Here is a 19,039-nt window from a genome sequence, read left to right as displayed (position 1 = left end):
ACCGAAGCGTAAGCGTAGGTGCAAAAATATATGGTCAGGAGGGACTGTCTAATACACCCTTAAATAATGGGATCAGCGACCCGAAGGGGCGTCCCATTTGGGTTTGAGAGAAGAATCTTATATTTTGCTGAAAACATTTAACCAGGATATATCTGATATATTTTTATGAACGTTTGCGCTGTAAAACACCTCCCGGACATCTTCGTGTCTCCCCACTGTAAATGGTAAATTTTGTTTTACCATCTATAAAATATATTGTGTGAAAAGAAAAAAATCGGACTCTATTAGTTTTTGAAGAACTCTGTAATAAAGAACGGAATAGAGCCGTATTCACGATACATGTTAAATTCATCCGGCAGTTAGCGTTTTATTTTTACTAAAAAAATCGGAGCCAAACATTGTTCATTATAAATTAGATGCACTGTATCATCATCAAGTCCAAATAAAACTAATAGCAATTCAGCAACTACGGTAACAATTTGGGATAGGTTCATGTTTTTTTGCTTTAAAAATAAAAATTATATCGCAAAAATAGAGTTGTTGAAAATAATAATAGATACGTTACCATTTTGAGTAAACTTTACATTATAATCGTTTAACAAGAGTCATTAAAAAGCAACGTCATGGAGTTTGGAAAAAGCTTTCGTTTTGAAGTCTGAAGTAACGATTTAAAAAAAAAGAAATAATGTCCTGAATCGGGAACTTTAAAAAATAAGTATGTTGCTTGTGAGGATTTTTAAAATCGCACTACTGTTCGTTTTCCGACTCGTCATTCGACAAATGAGTAAGATGCTCATTGAACCAACCTCAATCTTTAGCATTGAATGATTCCTTTGAAAGTCTCGTTTTAAAATACCAAATTCTCAATCAAAGAAAATACATATGTAATAATTGATCCGCGTAAAGTAACCTTTTATCAAAAAAAATTTATTTTTTGCCCCTAAACAGAGAATGTTTCTTCTTCTTTTCTTCTTCCTTCTTTAACTCCTCTTCTTCTACAATATAACAAGAGTAATTAATCGAACGGTTTTAAAAAGTTTAGAAATAAAAATAGCTTACCTTCCTTTTCGGCGGCGTCGAAGAGGTCCCTCAAGCTCTGTCTCTCCCTGGCTTTTTCATAATGGGCCACGTAAGGCATGGCGATTGGTCGCGCAGGGGAAACAGAGATGAAGGAGGCCTCAACGACACCGACGGCAGGAACAGAAGACACAGAAGAGACAACAGGAGCAGAAGAGACAACAGGAGCAGAAGAGACAACAGGAGCAGAAGAGAAAACAGGAGCAGAAGAGACCACAGGAGCAGAAGAGACCACAGGCGCAAAAGAGACCACAGGAACAGAAGAGACCACAGGAGCAGAAGCGACCACAGAAGCCGAAGAAACAGCCAAAGACTCCTTGTCCAAAGAAGGACAGCGGGAAACTCGACGACGAGGAGATGTTGGTGGGGAGGGAGGAGGAGTTTTTCGTTTGCCTCCAGAGTTTGAATTCTCACAAAGAGAAGGAAGAACGACAGAAGGAGAACCAACAACAGAGGAGGAGGGAGTACCAGCGCCAACAGAAAGACAAACACCGGCACAACCACCCGAAGAAACAGGACGAGGAACGGCAAGACGGCGAGGAACGGCAAGACGACGAGGAACGGCAAGACGACGACGAACGGCAACAGGACGAGAGACAGCATCCAGAGGATGGACATCAGTATGTCCAGAAACAGGAACAGGTCCAGAACCAGCCACAGGTCCAACATCAACAGCCACTGGCTGGGCCGAAGCCACAGACAAAGCAGCCAAAACAGGAGAAGACTCAACAACAGCCGAAGAAGGCAAAGGCTCGACAAAGGGAGTCAAACTACCCGAAACAAGAGGTGACGACGTGCCACAATCAATCGCTGAGACCTCGGAGCCAAAAACAAACGAGGACGAGGTGGCAACAGCCGAACAACCAGCAACAGAAGGAGCAGGCAAATCCTCCAAACCAAGACAGGAAGCGTTCTCAGCCAGCCAAGACTGGCAAATCACTTCCCCAACAAAGGCAAAGAGAGGAACGGAAGGTTGGTATTGGGGGAGGGGAGGAAAAGAAGGCACCACACCACCACCAACACAAGGCAAGCCACGAGAAAAGGCACAGTCCAGAAAATAACATTTACTTTCGCCTTTTATGGTTGCTGGAGGGCGAGACGCAAAGGAAAATTCCAGGCGTGGCACCTCACGAACAGGGGACAAGACAGCGGGGGGAAAGCAAGCAGGAGCGGAAGCAGAAGCACCAGCAGAAGAACAGCGAGACACGTCAGGCAAGGGCGAAACGGGTACTCGATCTCGCAAGGAGATGGGGTAAAAACCCCGACCAGTACAAAAGTACAATTCCCCGATTGCCTCTGGTGGAGAAGGACGGCTGGGTCGAAGACCTGCTACCTGACGCCAAAGAAAGCCAAAAGACCAAACAATTTTTTTCCACGCGGAAAAAAAACCAAACCTGGCCAAAAACCATGGGAATGCCGAGAAGAATAGGGCGAGATGTGTTAATTCACACATAAGGCTATTGAATGTCAACATTAGGATCAGTTATATATTGAACATGTTAATTGTGATTATTATACTTACTCGTCGAAAAAACGGTGTACTAGCATTTTTTTTTATGACTGGTATAGGGAAGAAAAGAAAAAGAAAAGAAAACAACACGCCCTTGTCTTAAAAAAGTTTTTCCTAAGCCACTAAAAATAGGACTTGTTATATTTTACTAGCCAAAAGAGTGTTACCTAAGACATAAAAATTCTCATTCCGTCAATTAAATAAAACAAAAAGAGATGACCACCTATTAATCGCCATTGCTCGCAATCAACTGCTGCTCCCTTAACCCTCAACATTAAGGGGTAATATTTTTACTATTATATAGGACAGCCGAACGATCTCATTATAACCAGAGAGGCAATTAACACAGCCGCGGACTCGGTAGTAGAATTCTGCGAAGGAGGTAGCTTGGTGTATAAAATACACGGCCATCGGAAAATAATTTTTTTTTTATATTTTTTTTCCTTTACTATTTTTTTTATTTTACAAGCATTGCCAAACAACACAAAGCCAATTAACACAACAGATTGAATGAAATAGTGATCACTCCATTAGATGAATTGTTGAAGAGAACTTCATTACAATAAAACTTGTCTACGCAAAACAGAGAAAGATACGAACAACTTCCAAATCAACTAAAGATCCACCAAGGCGATGATTAACCTTGTCAATATAATTAATGTTGGCCAACAACCTTCAAAATGCTAGCGGAATCGGAATACCCTACGACAACAAAGACTTCATGAAAGTCTGTCATGGAAATGACAGTGAACTTCTTGTATCTGTCACACCTGGAATTCCGAGCAACTGTCACAATATTGTGAGCGTCATATTTCTGCTGCTTCGTCACTTAAACCATAGCCAAGAAATTGTCATTACGTTCTTGCTTGTGTCTAAAGTAGCAGTATTCCTCACCGACAAACGAGAGGGAAATGGATCTAAAGTGTATGCTGTCAGTACCAGTAAAGTATGTCAAATGTTATTTGCTCACTTGTGACCAGTACTTTTGGTAACCTGAAAAAAGACAATATTATTACCTATTGTCTTTAAGATATTGAAGCTTATGTCGAGAATTGAAGTTATCGTTTCATGACGACTTGTAATCACAATGGATGACGAGGTCGATTTTTTGATTTCATCCACAACATTATCATCATAAAAGGATATCAGTGCATCGATCACCTTCAATCTCGGGACACCGAAGCACATATCCTCCCAATTCGATCCAAGCAATGATTGAGGTACAAATGGACATTAGATTTCAGCACCGGAGGAATTCGAACGGTAGGTGTCTGGAAGATCCGTGAATTCCTGGAATTCAATGGACTGCAACCACCTAACCGCCATCTTGTTATAATTAGCCTGGTGACGAAGGTCGTTTCGAGTATTTGCCCCTATACAATGCGTGGACTTGATGAAGTTGGTGAAATTCCGAACCCTCCCCTCCATTGGTTGGTAAGAGTAGCATTTTAATCGCCCCACTTGTTGAATCAAATACGGCAGATGCATAAATAACGGTTATTGGCAGTGAACACTCGAGCATTGATACAGTTTGCAAGAATCTCTTTATTCAAAAACGTATGATATTTTCAAAATCATCTAAATATTTTGGTTAATGTCTAATCTTTAATATCTAGTCTCTGATCGTCTTGTTACCTTTTCATTTTTGCAATGTCCCTACGAGAAATCCGACACTACAAAATAATACATTATCCCTCCGCCAATTCCACTACCGCACATATGGTTTGTTTTCCTGGACCAATAGAAGCACAATAGTAGGGACAATGTATAAGAGAAATCTTCGTAACCGATAGCTCTTACAATACCTACACTGCCATCCCAAGTTCCCTCAGAGCTGATGTTCTGTAAACCCTGCTCTGATTTACCTTTTCTTCAGATTTTTTGATGATAGTGTCATCATGCCCGTTCAAACCAAAGGTGTGCTTCTGTAGTGATGGATTCACGGTACCTTTTGATCTTCTTGGGATCGAAAAGATTGTAGACCAAAGTACCAAGCCCTATAACGATCAAATGAATATCGTCACCAAAAAAAAATATGTACCCGCGAAGGTCGAATAATAGTTAATCCCAGGATCAATACCAACCATATCGAATCCCTAATTCATACTGCGTTTAAAATCTTAAAAATATTGGTGCACACTTTGAATAATTTACCGGATCGCCGTTGTCTAATTCGGGCTTTTGTTCTCATATCACCTGCATCCAAGAAGTGTATACCGTAAGGGTAATCTTTAGGACGTCTGCCAACCACTTTGCAAATTCTGTAACAATATTTGCTTGTGTGTCCACGACGATTCATCAAGTCAGCCATTCCTAGAATATAACAAGTCATTCCGACCAAGAATACTTTACTTTCGTGAACAATTTCATTGTTTTTTCCACGAGGAATCCTCTTGCACACAACGAATTGATTTCCTCGATGATTGGCTTCAATCAATTCATCCAATAATTGGGTATTTTTGGGCCAGGTATAATAGCCAGTGCTATCATCATCGACTTGTTTGCTCTAACAACGAAAAGATAAGTTTGATTAAGATAACATATACAAGTAAATTTAAATCCTAAACATTTTATATCCGGGAATGTTCATCACCATAAAACAGACTAACGTTTGAGAGCCTCCAGGTTTGGATTGGTTGGGAAACCTATCAATCTAAAGACCAAGGCAAATGTCTTTGCGTGTGAGCAAATTTTGACGAAGAAATTCTTTGTACACCGAGCCCGAAAACATGTCAATGAAGATGTCGTCCTCGTCATAATTGCTGAATTGGCTTGCCTACTTGAGGCATTAACGGATTTCGTCGTCGACCAGTAGTTCCGCAAGTGAAGCCCCGACCGAACACATAGCCATGGTTTGAAAGCCTTTTTGGAGGTGAAATGTCGCCAGCACGAGTTGATTCCTCAGCTTCGTTTTGGTGTTTGTATCTACCTTCACCACAAGCAGGGTTGATGCAACGTGATTGATGTACGTTATCATCTAAAAGAAAATATCCTTCGTGACATAGACCATACATTTTCACAGAATGAATGCTGCCTTATCAAGTTATCTATGAATGTCCTCTGGAGATGGAAGTGACCCGCTCAAGTCTAAATTGGAATTAGTATAAGAAGCGTTTGTGAGTCAATATGTAGTTTACCTGCACCAAAACTATAATGTTTCGCTTGATTCGTCCATTGGAACAGATGTTTAGTCAGCTTTTACACATTTACCCCCCCCCCCCAACAAAAAAGAAAAAAAACCGGATTCAGTGCATAATTAAGGGGGTGTATATTTTAAAATTAGCTCTCCCTTTCAGCCTTTAGCCAAACAAATTTTTTTCGCTTATATATATTGGATCATTTAATACATTCATTCGTTTGAAAAAAATTCTTCGCAGTTTTAAAAGTTGATTATATATTTATTAAAAAGAATGAAATTTAGATTTATTTATATCATGATAATTGAGTACAAATTGCTATGTAGACGAATTACTATATAATTGAGCTAAAAAGTAAACTATATATGGCATAACATGAAGGCATTGGTTATTCTGTCTAGGAAGAAACGTATAATATAAAAACAAGGGCGATAACCAAAGTTTTTTAAATGAATATTAGGTTAGTTTAAGATAAGAAGACATAACATTGATACGTACTAATTCCTTTTTGAAACGGAGTAACCGCCACAACGTGAAAACTGGAAGCGTAAGTCTAAAGACATAATTAGCGAAAACAAAAGCCACAAACGAAAAACACTTACTTTTTGAACTGTCCTGATAAACTGTAAGCACGGCCTATATACACCTGTCCATGCTGATTTAAAAGAGGGATAATTAAGGGGACGGACTTCAAAGATGGAAAAATGAGTTTACCAGACTGTAATTGCAAAAGAAGTCAGCCCAGACGTTTATTCAATTACATGGTTTCCAGAAACAAGAACGAATAGAAGCAATTTTTTTTTTAAAAAAAACCAATTTATTGATGTAAAAGGATAAAAAATAGATAATAAAAAAAAGGAAAAAGGAAAAAAAAGAAAGTGTTTATATGTACTTTTTAGTGATTGGTGTAACAATGGAGAGATGATTGGAAACAGATCAAATTTTTTGTTTACGCGGTTTCGTGGCAATAGGACTCATATTGTTATTACTAGAAGTGACACTTCTATGCAGCTTAGTCTGCTCCAAAGCAAACTCACGATCTCTAGTTCTATGGGCTAAAGCTTTCATTTCTCTGGCCATTCTATTTTCTTCCTACTCTTCATCCTCACCCTGGTCACTCTCGTCACTCTCGTCACAGTCTAACGTCTCGATATTGTCACCTTCGTTTGCAGAAACACTCGTATTGATATCTTCTGCTAATTCGTCTTCACTCTCCTTTATTTAATTAGCGATTGTCGTCGAGGTTTCAGGCCGGATCAAATAAAATGTTATATATTAGTTCAATGCCAACTTTACATTTTCAATTGTATTTTTCACCTTCGTCCTAAAAATTGACTTTACATGGTTTCTGACTGCAGCAACCAAAAGGTGTTGAGACCCCCAACGTTTGGAAAAAGCAAAGAGAGGCAGACAGTTATCAGCTCCAAGGTAAGAGAACATATGGTCATCAGCGATCAATGCGAACAATTCCCTTTGTTCAAACCCAATCATCCTCCAAGTAAAACCTGGGGATCGCGTAAACTGAGGAAGGACGTAGACAGTAACGAAATGTTTTATCGCGGTGTATGTCAAATCGTAACGTACCACCCAGCTTAAACCTGATAACTTTTTTGCTCTTTCATAAATCCATTTTTATATCCCAAAAAACATTTTTCTACTAATCGCTGACAGAAAAACGATTGTAACAATGTTTTTAAACAATAATATGCAAACAGTTTACATCTTTACTTATCAAAAAAATTTAGTGATAGCCATCGAACATTATCGGTGTTGAAAAATTTAAGCGGGGGAGTATAGGGGAGGCCCATCATTTAAAACAAACAAAAGAGCATAGGTAAATTTTTAACGCCCGACAACCATTTCAGCCAATAAAACAGCTGGAAATGAATAAAACCGTATCTTTTTTTTAAAAAGCTATGAACTTCATCAGTTTTAATTTTGATAACTTCGCAATAGCTTTAAGTTTTACATGCAATGTTGGCAACCATTTCTTCTGTGAAGAATTTTTAATTTATTTATAAAAAAGTCTATTTACCATCAGAATTGTTAGGGCGCTCACAAATTTTTGTGGGATGCTAAATAGAGTTCCTACAGTTGGAGGGCGTACCCGATGTCGATCTTATTGAAGCTATCAACTTTATCAATACAACTTTTTTTACAGTTTTTATTTCAGATTACAATAATACAAGTATAAAAGAGTAGTTCTTCTGTCATCGATTTTCAATTTATTTATAAAAATGTCTGTTTATTATCAGTCATTAGCGCGCTTATATATTTCTGTGGGGGGCAATAAAGTTCTGACATTTAGAGGGCAAATCAATGTCATTTCTATCCAAGCTATCAACTTTATCAATATAGCTTTTATTTCTGTTTTTATTTCAGATTACAATTATAAAATCATGAAGGATTAACTCTTCTGTCATCGATTCTTAATTCATCAATAAATTAAATTTTTTATAGCGATTTTTTAAAACCAGGCAGTGAGTATATGTACTGGGGTGGAGTAAAGCGGGAGGCTCGCCTCATATGCGATTACATTTTCAAGTCTTTGGATAGCAACATGGATACATTTTTGGATAAGGCAGGAAGAATTGCCCGAATCAGAAGATACTTTCGACGTGCAACTGAATACATTGAAGCCTACAGCAAGTGAAGTGACGGTGCAGACCGTGAAGAAATTCGCGGAAAAAAGTACCTTCCCACAGAAAGGTTAGAATCCTTTCGGACTTAGACCATGAAAAGACTAATTTTTTTATGAATACACATAAATTAGCATTCATTTGACCTTCAATGCTGAACTTTTTTTTTTTTTGCCTAATGTCAAGGGGAGTAGGTTACTCTTGCCAAAAAAAAAAAAAAAAAAAAAAAAAAAAAAAAAAAAAAAAAAAAAATACTCATCACCAACATCGCTATTGCGAAAAAAAAAATTTGAAACAAATTTGAAATTTATCACGTTTAAGCTTGGTGGCACGCTATCGACGTTCCAGTTCGCAGTCATTCATTGAAACAGAACCACCTTCCAATATATTGCGGTGGCTTTTGAAGTAGGTTCTCGAGATTTCAATGACCTGGTTCTTTGCAGAGACACCTAAGGGTTTAGCTTTAACATGTTGGTTGAAACAATTCGGGTTCTGTAACAAAGCCTTTTTCTTCTCCTCAGTGTAGATATTGCTGAATAGGTTTCTTAATTCCGTGTTGCCTTCTTGATCAGTAGAACCAGACATACCTTGGATCTAAATTAGCATTGTATCAGGTATTTCATTCTTTAACATTATCTTAACCGAAACCCCTGAATGACCAGCCATGTGTTTATTCATTTCTTTTAACTCTGTAATCGTTGTTTTTATTTCCATAACTTCATGCTTAAGAAATGGCACTTCAGCTACAAGATGATTGTGACCGAAAGCGGAGCTGGAGGCAGAGTTAAACAGACTATTAAATGGAGAATCTAATCCTTGCGAAACAGAGGTCTGGTAGTTGTAGATGTTGGTATCAAGCATTATTTAAGTGGTCTCCTAAAGAGATGATAAAAAGATGTAGTTAAGAAAAAATTAAAATGTATTTATACTTTCCAATTCAGTAGCCTGTCTCAAATAGGTTAAGATGGAAACCGGTTGTCATCACAAATCCGGCAATTTGACAGGCTAGGCATAATTCTGCATTGTATTTACCGGAAACGTTGCAGTAAAGGATTACTCGTAATCATTGACAGTGATAACGTCTTATAAAATAAAGAGATGTTAAAAGCCTCGTAAGCAATGCACTGGGTTTGTTACTAACTTGCATCGGAATATTTGAGATGGTCATTCGGACAGACAAAAAAAAAGAATCTTGTCGTTTTGGTCCTATAACCATGTCTGGGGCTATCTTGAATTTTGAATTAATTATCCCAGAAAAAAAAATTAATTATTGAAAATTTCAGGTCCTTCGGACACCGAGATATTTACAGGAATACATTAATAAACGGCTTTTTACTGAGGGAATGTCAATAATACTTCAAGTTTTAATAGAGGAAAAATACAGATGGCTAAGGTTTAAAATTATGTAAAAGAGGGATTTTGGCAGGTAGGCCCTTCGTATCTTCCATTGACGCTATGAAATTTACAAGCGCCACACTTGTTTGAGCAACGGCTATACATATTTGCGCCTTTGCAGCCAGAAATTTTACAAACTGCACATGTTCTACGTGCTCGTTGCTGTAAGTTACCTGAAGAAAATGAAATACTTGGATCAATAACAGGTACTGGAAGCAGTGCTCTGAGTGGCATTGGTTGATGTTGCTCTCTGGAGGGAGGTGGCGGAGGTAACGAAGCCACAGTTTCACTTTGAATCATCCTCTGTATAGCTTGATCCGCTGTAATTTGTACATGGGCTGGAATAGAAACAGTGGATCTACTTTCTGAGGTCAAAGCAGACCTTACCAGACGTACTGTATCGATATTCAATATTACAGTATCATAGTACTTTTGTCGATCATCTAATACGTTGTAGTACGATTCAAGATGTCTAGACGTCTTGTAGTATATATTACTTCCTTCCTTACAATAACTTGACCATAATTTAGCAAAGCATACAAAATTTGGTGTTGCTTTTCCAGATGTGAGGCTTATGGAACGTCGCTTTTCAGGGTTTTTCATAAACTCTTCGTATAGCTTAACCTCTTGATCAGTGTGTACCGCAGTGACAGCTAACTTTGTCTTTTGGCAGATTGCTAGAAAGTTGTACACAAAGTCTTTGACAGAGCATCCAATAATGTCAAGCTTCACAACAGGGAGGAGACTGAGTTCGAGCAACTTGGCTTTTGAAAACGTTTGGTTGCTTAAATGGTTGATGGCTGGTAATATATTGTACTCTCGCATTACTTCATTTGGTAATGCTGTAATACCATACGTCTCTTGTGTTTGCTCATATTCAAAAGTACTACCGAGTCTATTCGTAAAGTAGCTGTCAATAGGTGTATGACCCAGCTTGATTCTAATAGTATTGATTGATTGATATAACCAGGGACTGTAATGACCTTTATGCACTTTTCCGTAGCGATTTCTTGAGCCAACCTAAAAATTCATAAATTGTAATTTAGTATAATACGTATTAGGTCAATTGAGCTTATATATAAGTATACTCTGAAATTCTCTTACATCGGTGTTGTGATAAAGACGATAGTCAGCAAGAACCATATCAGCTAAACGAGGACCTGCATTGTACGATGCAAATTTTCTTATGATGTTCATATGTACAGAGCCTTCTACAGAACTAGTACCTCTGCTACACCTATACTTCATCAATCCATTCTTGTCGAACCCCTTTTCTGTATATAATACGGGACCATTTAATACGTCTGAAACGTGACCAAGTCTTATCTCCTCCAAAACATGCTTAGAAGCGCTCCATGCGTCTTCATTGAACAAAGGCTTCCCGCTCAATACGCACTTTGCAGGACCGTAATGCACGAAAAGCATTGAGACAGATTTATACAACTCTTCGGGTGGTGGTATATATCTTCGTACACGCTCCAAAACAAAGTCCGGGTTTTTCACCATATAGCTCTCCCAATCAGTTCCTATTGATTCAAGATATTGGCTCACTAATCTTTTATCACCAAGATCAACAACAAACATAGCATCTCTAAAGCGACGAGAAAACTCTTTGGCCATGCCATGTTTTAAGGAAACACGTATCATTTGCATTACATGAAAAGCATCTTTCAGGATTCTTGATGGTACATGTACATTCCCTGAGTCAAGAGACGTATTCGGATGGATGGTGTCTGACTCTGATGGAATAGGAGATACTTTTGACAAATCTTGCTGCTTCTTAAGGTCGTATTGTTTTTTTGAGGCCGTTCTCAAACAGTGGTTGCTGATTCTTAATACAAAAGGAGGATCACCCAAATCACTTAAAGTTCTTGCTTCAGGATTGCCGTTTTCTTGATGACTTTCAAGAAGCATGGAAAGCACTTGAACATCATCGACCTTTACAAGCCTGGTATCTTTTAGATGAGCTTCAATGGATCCTTCATTATCCTCAATGAATCCATAGGCAGAAGGCATCACTCTTGCGGATGTTTGGTTATAAACTGCAACAAAAGTACCTTTTTGTGACTTTTTCGTAACCTTTTCGTTTACAGCTGGTTCTTCGTTAGCCTTTTCATAAATCTTTAAAGCGACCCAAGCATCTAATGCTGCATAGCTTATTTGCTCACTTGTCAAATCATCTCTTTCCCAGTCACCACAACGAATGATAGATATCTTAGGTAGTTGCAAAGATAAAATGCTTCCACAAAGAACATCAAGTCGGGGACGAGAGTTATTAACTAAGTCGCGGTTGTAGCAAAATGGCCCAAGATCTACGTGGTTTGATACCACAACACCAAATACACGCTTCACTCTTGTACAGTCTGCCTTGATATTTCTCCCTAATTTTACAATCTTGGAACAGCTAAGAACCTTAGATAGCTCACGAGGAAACGTATTCGTATCAAAGTCATGTACACGGAACAAAAAAATTTCATTTTGGTAGCACATCTGCATTAAGGATACTCCACTTGTAGACATCATCCATTCACAATCAAAACCAACAAAAATTTCATTACTATACTCATCAGTATTTCCAAATATTTCGATACAAGCCTCATTGATCTCTACTTCAGATCTTAAAACTCTGATCTTTGAAGTATCTGGCAGGGTAATAATAGGAAGTGAAAGAAAAGGGTTTTGTTGTTGTTGCTGTTGTCCATTTGTACATTTGGGAATAGGTACAACGTCTTTGGTTAAGGATGGCATCACCTGTTTTAAGAATCCTTGGTCTCCAATGACATTATCTGTATAAAAAAGCTCAGGCTCTTTCATATTAAGCTTTTTGTAAGTATCCATCATCTGGAGAAATTGAGGTGCTAGATGGTCCATTTTTTTGCTTTGTGCCAAGACTTGTAAACGGATCTCTTCATGTTCATTTAAAACAGTGTAGAGGCAAGAAAACGTTGAAACCCCATTGATTTTCGCCAAGTGATCAATGATCTTGAAAGAATGATCCCCTTTTAAAACAGTGCCGTCTACAAACGACATAAGTTGATCCATGAAAGGACGAACCTTCGCTATCAAGGAGCTGTATACATAGCTAATGTAATTAGCAGAAGGAACATAACCATTATATTGCATCTTGTCTTTGAATTGAGAAAACTCAGGATATTGTCTTGACTGGAGCATTGATAATACGGAAGGACTTTGGGCATCATGATCGAGGGTTGTGTAGTATTGAAGCTGCAATTCGTCATATTTCTCAGTGTGCATCACGCGAAGGACTTTAGACATACGATGAGGTCCAATCCCATGTTGAAAGAGTGGTCTCATCAGTTTGCAAAGCATTTTAGAAAGGCCAGATCGATGACTAAGGACAGCTGGAAATTCAGCTTGTAAATGAAGTGGAAGTTGTCGGATCAAAGCTGGGTTACACCCATCAAATGTGTGCTTAACACCCTTGTTACGACACTTGTATCTTGTAGTCATCAGGTAAAAACAGCTAAAAATTATTAAACACATTAGAAATGACATAAAAAGAAACTTCTCATTTAAGATCGCACTCATTTAAATCGATAATCCTCCTAGCAATAGGCTTCTTATTGAATCCCTTTACACCTATTTTTGCTTCACAAGTCGGACACTTTAAATCTCTTACTAAATGATGAGGGAACCACAAAAACACTCTAGGTGTATAGAGGTATCCCGGGTCTTTGTTATTACTATCAAGCATAAAGTATGGATTCTTTCGGTGAACCCAAAAAGTGCCATTCTGATACTCTTCTGGTCTTTTCCCCTTCAATCTCTCCTGTAACTCAGCAAGATACTTATTGACGTAGCTTTCTTCAAGGATAGAAGCTGCATCATTGTCAACAGTGATAAATTCGTTTTCGTTTAGTTCTTCTGTATCGCCTTCATCGTCTGTTCCCCACTCATTATCATTTCCCTTATCTTTATCCAACAAATCTGCAGTTTGGATATCGATGTTGGGAAATTCATCAATATTAACTTCGTCTTCGTTCTCATCGTCAACGCTATTTTCAGAAGTTGAAACTTCGGTGGCAACCACCTCTTCCTGGTCGACTAAAGAGGAATGATTTTCTTCAAGCTCAACTGCTACAGAATTACTGAAACTCTCTTCAGGTAAAGATTCATCGACTGTTGTGTCAACATTATTGTCGATGATCTCTTCAACATTCGTTTGTTGGTATTCCTGCTCATTGTGAATAGTGTTCGAAGACTAAAAAAAAAAAAAGATATGAATGACTCATCAGTAAAGCTTATATAAAAATTAAGAACGTCGTCTTACTGCTTTCGCCTGCATTGTGAAATTCAACATTGACGATTGGTTCTTGATTTGCTTTCTCGGTCTTCCGTAAACAACTTCAGGCTTTTTTTCAGTCTTTCCACCTGATGGACGACCACGTTTCTGTTTAAATCTCGGGAAACTTCCTTTCCCTCCTGTTTTTTCGACATCAGAGCTGGGGTTGAGATTATTCATAATGTTCTTTTCAATTGTGTCAGGAGCAATTTGAAACTTCAAAAAAGAGATAAAAAGAAAGAAAATCAGTTTATTTAATCTCAGTTAACTCAAATCAAGTGATTTGATTCGCCCAATACAACTCCGTTAACTCAAGATAGAGGGATTTGATTGGATCAAAGGAGCCCCAGCCGTAAGCGTACAGTCAATTTTGGCCCTATTACCATGTCTGGGGCTATCTTGAATTTTGAATTAATTATCCCAGAAAAAAAATTAATTATTGAAAACCTCGGTGTCCTTCGGACACCGAGATTTTTGCAGGAATACATTAATAAACGGCTTTTTTACTGAGCGAATGTCAATAATACTTCAAGTTTTAATAGAGGAAAAATACAGATGGCTAAAATTTAAAATCATGTAAAAGAGGGATTTTGGCAGGTAGGCCCTTTGTAACTTCCATTGCAGCTCTCAAGTTTACAAATGCCACACTTGTTTGAGCAACGGCTGTGATGTTTGGGATATTAAAAATAGATAAAACAGAATAAAAGAAGAAGTAATAAGAAATGAGTCTCTATTAATCCTTTATTAAAGTTATCGAGAGAAAGTCATCGCAAAAGGGAGGACGCTTTTTATATCAAACATCTGGGAGATTGAGTCTGGTAAGGAATAGGCAGTGGCTTGTCTCTATCTTCTGAAACATGGCAATTAGAATTACATGGTCTTAAGTCAATCAATACTTTCTTATATTGATTGGCCCAAATTATTAAGTGAAAAATTCTCATTAGCTGACAATTCAGTAACAGATTAATGAGAATCAAAAACAACTAATAATAATATAATTCCCAATATATAATCTGTAACAAGATTATACTGGTAATTGTCGTGATCGAGGCTATACTTAATATATGACTCTATCTACACTTCTTAAATCTTCCATTTGATAATCCTAAATATAATTCTTATTGGTACTTTATATTAAATACTGATCATTTACTTTATGTACAGGCTTGATCTTATATCATCCTTCATACAAGTATAAGGCATACATTTAAATAATAACATGAATATGAAAACATATGAAGGTTACATCAGCCACGTTGAGGTGCCACAGCTATCTTTAATAAGAACTACATTTTCCCCTGAATGTTGTGCTACAAGACATACACAGTTTAAGAATGAATGTTATTGTTATTGTTATTGACATCTCATTATGGTCTTTCTATATGGGATCATTACATCCGAGTATTATCTGGATAAATCTACCCACAACCGTCATCAGCCCATCTGTGATCAATGTCTGAAATAATGTGTATATAAAGACCCCCATTTATTTGTTTAATAAAGCTTTAGTTTATTTTTGCAGTTTGATAATTTCACTTTGTTAAATTTTACATTTTATTCTTAATTCACTCTCGAATTTCTCAGTAATATGAGAGTACCACTCGAATATTATAATTTAACCACATTAAAGGTCATTCTATACGATATTTATTGGAGGAAATACGACAACGGCTATGCATATTTGCGCCTTTGCAGCCAGCAATTTTACAAACAGCACATGTTCTACGTGCTCGTTGCTGTAAGTTACCTGAAGAAAATGAAATACTTGGATCAGTAACAGGTACTGGAAGCAGTGTTCTGAGTGACATTGGTTGATGTTGCTCTCTGGAGGGAGGTGGAGGAGGTAATGAAGCCACAGTTTCACTTTGAATTATCCTCTGTAAAGCTTGATCCGCTGTAATTTGTACATGGGCTGGAATAGAAACAGTGGATGTACTTTCTGAGGTCAAAGCAGACCTGACCAGACGTACTGTATTGATATTTAATATTACAGTATCATAGTACTTTTGTCGATCATCTAATACATTGTAGTATGATTCAAGATGTCTAGAAGTCTTGTAATATATATTACTTCCTTCCTTACAATAACTTGACCATAATTTAGCAAAGCATACAAAATGTGGTGTTGCTTTTCCAGATGTGAGGCTTATGGAACATCGCTTTTCAGGGTTTTTTATGAACTCTTCGTATAGCTTAACCTCTTGATCAGTGTGTACCGCAGTGACAGCTAACTTTGTCTTTTGGCAGATTGCTAGAAAGTTGTACACAAAGTCTTTGACAGAGCATCCAATAATGTCAAGCTTCACAACAGGGAGGAGACTGAGTTCGAGCAACTTCGCTTTTGAAAACGTTTGGTTGCTTAAATGGTTGATGGCCGGTAATACATTGTACTCTCGCATTACTTCATTTGGTAATGCTGTAATACCATACGTCTCTTGTGTTTGCTCATATTCAAAAGTACTACCGAGTCTATTTGTAAAGTAGCTGTCAATAGGTGTATGACCCAGCTTGATTCTAATAGTATTGATTGATTGATATAACCAGGGATTGTAATGACCTTTATGCACTTTTCCGTAGAGATTTCTTGAGCCAACCTAAAAATTCATAAATTGTAATTTAGTATAATACGTATTAGGTCAATTGAGCTTATATATAAGTATACTCTGAAATTCTCTTACATCGGTGTTGTGATAAAGACGATAGTCAGCAAGAACCATATCAGCTAAACGAGGACCTTCATTGTACGATGCAAATTTTCTTATGATGTTCATATGTACAGAGCCTTCTACAGAACTAGTACCTCTGCTACACCTATACTTCATCAATCCATTCTTGTCGAACGCCTTTTCTGTATATAATACGGGACCATTTAATACGTCTGAAACGTGACCAAGTCTTATCTCCTCCAAAACATGCTTAGAAGCGCTCCATGCGTCTTCATTGAACAAAGGCTTCCCGCTCAATACGCACTTTGCAGGACCGTAATGCATGAAAAGCATTGAGACAGATTTATACAACTCTTCGGGTGGTGGTATATATTCGTACACGCTCCAAAACAAAGTCCGGCTTTTTCACCATATAGCTCTCCCAATCAGTTCCTATTGATCCAAGATATTGGCTCACTAATCTTTTATCACCAAGATCAACAACAAACATAGCATCTCTAAAGCGACGAGAAACCTCTTTGGCCGTGCCATGTTTTAAGGAAACACGTATCATTTGCATTGCATGAAAAGCATCTTTCAGGATTCTTGATGGTACATGTATATTCCCTGAGTCAAGAGACGTATTCGGATGGATGGTGTCTGACTCTGAGGGAATAGGAGATACTTTTGACAAATCTTGCTGCTTTTTAAGGTCGTATTGTTTTTTTGAGGCCGTTCTCAAACAGTGGTTGCTGATGCCTAATACAAAAGGAACATCACCCAAATCACTTAAAGTTCTTGCTTCAGGATTGCCGTTTTCTTGATGACTTTCAAGAAGCATGGAAAGCACTTGAACATCATCCACCTTTACAAGCCTGGTATCTTTTAGATGAGCTTCAATGAATCCTTTATTATCCTCAATAAATCCATAGGCAGAAGGCATCACTCTTGCGGATGTTTGGTTATAAACTACAACAAAAGTACCTTTTTGTGACTTTTTCGTAACCTTTTCGTTTACAGCTGGTTCTTCGTTAGCCTTTTCAAAAATCTTCAAAGCGACCCAAGCTTCTAATGCTGCATAGCTTATTTTCTCACTTGTCAAATCATCTCTTTCCCAGTCACCACAACGAATGATAGATATCTTAGGTAGTTGCAAAGATAAAATACTTCCACAAAGAACATCAAGTCGGGGACGAGAGTTATTAACTAAGTCACGGTTGTAGCGAAATGGCCCAAGATCTACAGTAGGTGGATTAATCGTCCGGATGTTCTCAGAAAAATGACAAAAAGAACGATATCTAAAGACCCAATTATTCAAATGACAAAAACGTAATATGGTTAAAAAGATACAATTGTACTGTGTAAGAGCATCCCCAGCAGTTGATTAAATTGGCGCTTTTCGTAAATCTAAAAAAAAAAATTTAAAAATTGATTCCCCAGCGGTTGTGTGGTATTTGACAAAATATTACATAGAAAAGTAATGAGATAAAAGTATATTTTTATTAGGGGTAAAAATAGACTAAAAGAACTCTGCTGCTATGAAATAATTGATCCTTTTTATATTGCACAACTCTCCTGAGTTTTAATGATGAGTCAACCTTTCTGGTTTTGGAATAGATCTATAGTTTGTTTCCTGCCTTGGATTAAATGGATACTACTCGTTAGAATTGTTTCCAGATAACGTTGTCCCATATCAGTGGATCGGGAGCATGAGTATGCTAATAAATCTTTAGTATTACGAGACACTTATTTATCAGATCATGCAACGGTTACTGTAAAAGATGCATACTTGTTTGTCACGTGTAATTGGCAATAGAACATAATAGTTGATCATTTATTCATTATCTTTGTAATGAATAAATTACGATCCCAAATATAAAATGTCTTATCGATATTTGTATATTTGGTTGTAGAAGCTAGGTATCCATTAATTCATACACTATTTCTTTAGAGTGCATCTGGACTTCAATATGCCAAAAAAAAATTTTTAAGCAGAGACAAACGTTAAAACTGGACCACCACACTTTCCTCATAATTAAAGTCCAATATTTTTGGACATATATTATTTTAATCATGATTAAAATGAGAATATGAAGTTTTTATTCTAAAAAAAAAAGTGTGTCCGGGATTTTTACAACTGGATTTTAGGTGTGGGGGGAAAAATTGTCACAAGCAGGTTCAAAATTTTAAATTTTTCTTTTCCGACCAATAGTATTGTCCCGCGTATAGTATTTGCCGCCTTCGGACCATGAAATGCTTACTGCCTGTACTCTCAATTTGAGTACCCGCAAGCGTAGTATCGCAGCCTATTAAATCAAAGTCTGAGGACATTT

The 19,039-nt window shown here is 37.5% G+C and overlaps 4 protein-coding genes across 4 annotated transcripts; all 4 read right to left on the bottom strand.

The window, feature by feature from the left end:
- Positions 1-459: 459 nt before the first annotated feature.
- On the bottom strand, positions 460-2,625 carry EV154DRAFT_575812 (uncharacterized protein; the record flags this gene model as incomplete). Its single annotated transcript, XM_051606467.1, has 3 exons — positions 460-503; positions 1,060-2,534; positions 2,600-2,625. 3 exons carry the CDS (start codon positions 2,623-2,625, stop codon positions 460-462), a joined length of 1,545 nt encoding a protein of 514 aa, XP_051452951.1.
- A 1,858-nt stretch (positions 2,626-4,483) lies between these two features.
- EV154DRAFT_568580 (uncharacterized protein) lies at positions 4,484-7,215 on the bottom strand (the record flags this gene model as incomplete). Its single annotated transcript, XM_051606089.1, has 6 exons — positions 4,484-4,584; positions 4,742-5,093; positions 5,368-5,564; positions 6,678-6,766; positions 6,821-6,939; positions 7,021-7,215. The coding sequence occupies 6 exons, from the start codon at positions 7,213-7,215 to the stop codon at positions 4,484-4,486; spliced, it is 1,053 nt and encodes a 350-aa protein (XP_051452950.1).
- Positions 7,216-8,696: 1,481 nt separating this feature from the next.
- Positions 8,697-9,224, bottom strand: EV154DRAFT_568579 (uncharacterized protein; the record flags this gene model as incomplete). The annotated part of the gene is made up of 2 exons (XM_051606088.1): positions 8,697-8,957; positions 9,012-9,224. 2 exons carry the CDS (start codon positions 9,222-9,224, stop codon positions 8,697-8,699), a joined length of 474 nt encoding a protein of 157 aa, XP_051452949.1.
- Positions 9,225-9,764: 540 nt separating this feature from the next.
- On the bottom strand, positions 9,765-19,037 carry EV154DRAFT_575810 (uncharacterized protein; the record flags this gene model as incomplete). Its single annotated transcript, XM_051606466.1, has 8 exons — positions 9,765-10,778; positions 10,863-13,242; positions 13,304-13,980; positions 14,050-14,277; positions 15,774-16,655; positions 16,740-17,030; positions 17,107-17,945; positions 18,968-19,037. The coding sequence occupies 8 exons, from the start codon at positions 19,035-19,037 to the stop codon at positions 9,765-9,767; spliced, it is 6,381 nt and encodes a 2,126-aa protein (XP_051452948.1).
- Between the last annotated feature and the right edge of the window lie 2 nt (positions 19,038-19,039).

Source organism: Mucor mucedo, assembly GCF_025094135.1.
Source record: "Mucor mucedo strain NRRL 3635 chromosome Unknown EV154scaffold_128, whole genome shotgun sequence".
Taxonomy (NCBI): domain Eukaryota; kingdom Fungi; phylum Mucoromycota; class Mucoromycetes; order Mucorales; family Mucoraceae; genus Mucor; species Mucor mucedo.
The sequence above is the reverse complement of the archived record's forward strand: the minus strand, read 5'-3'. Positions and strand labels throughout refer to the sequence as shown.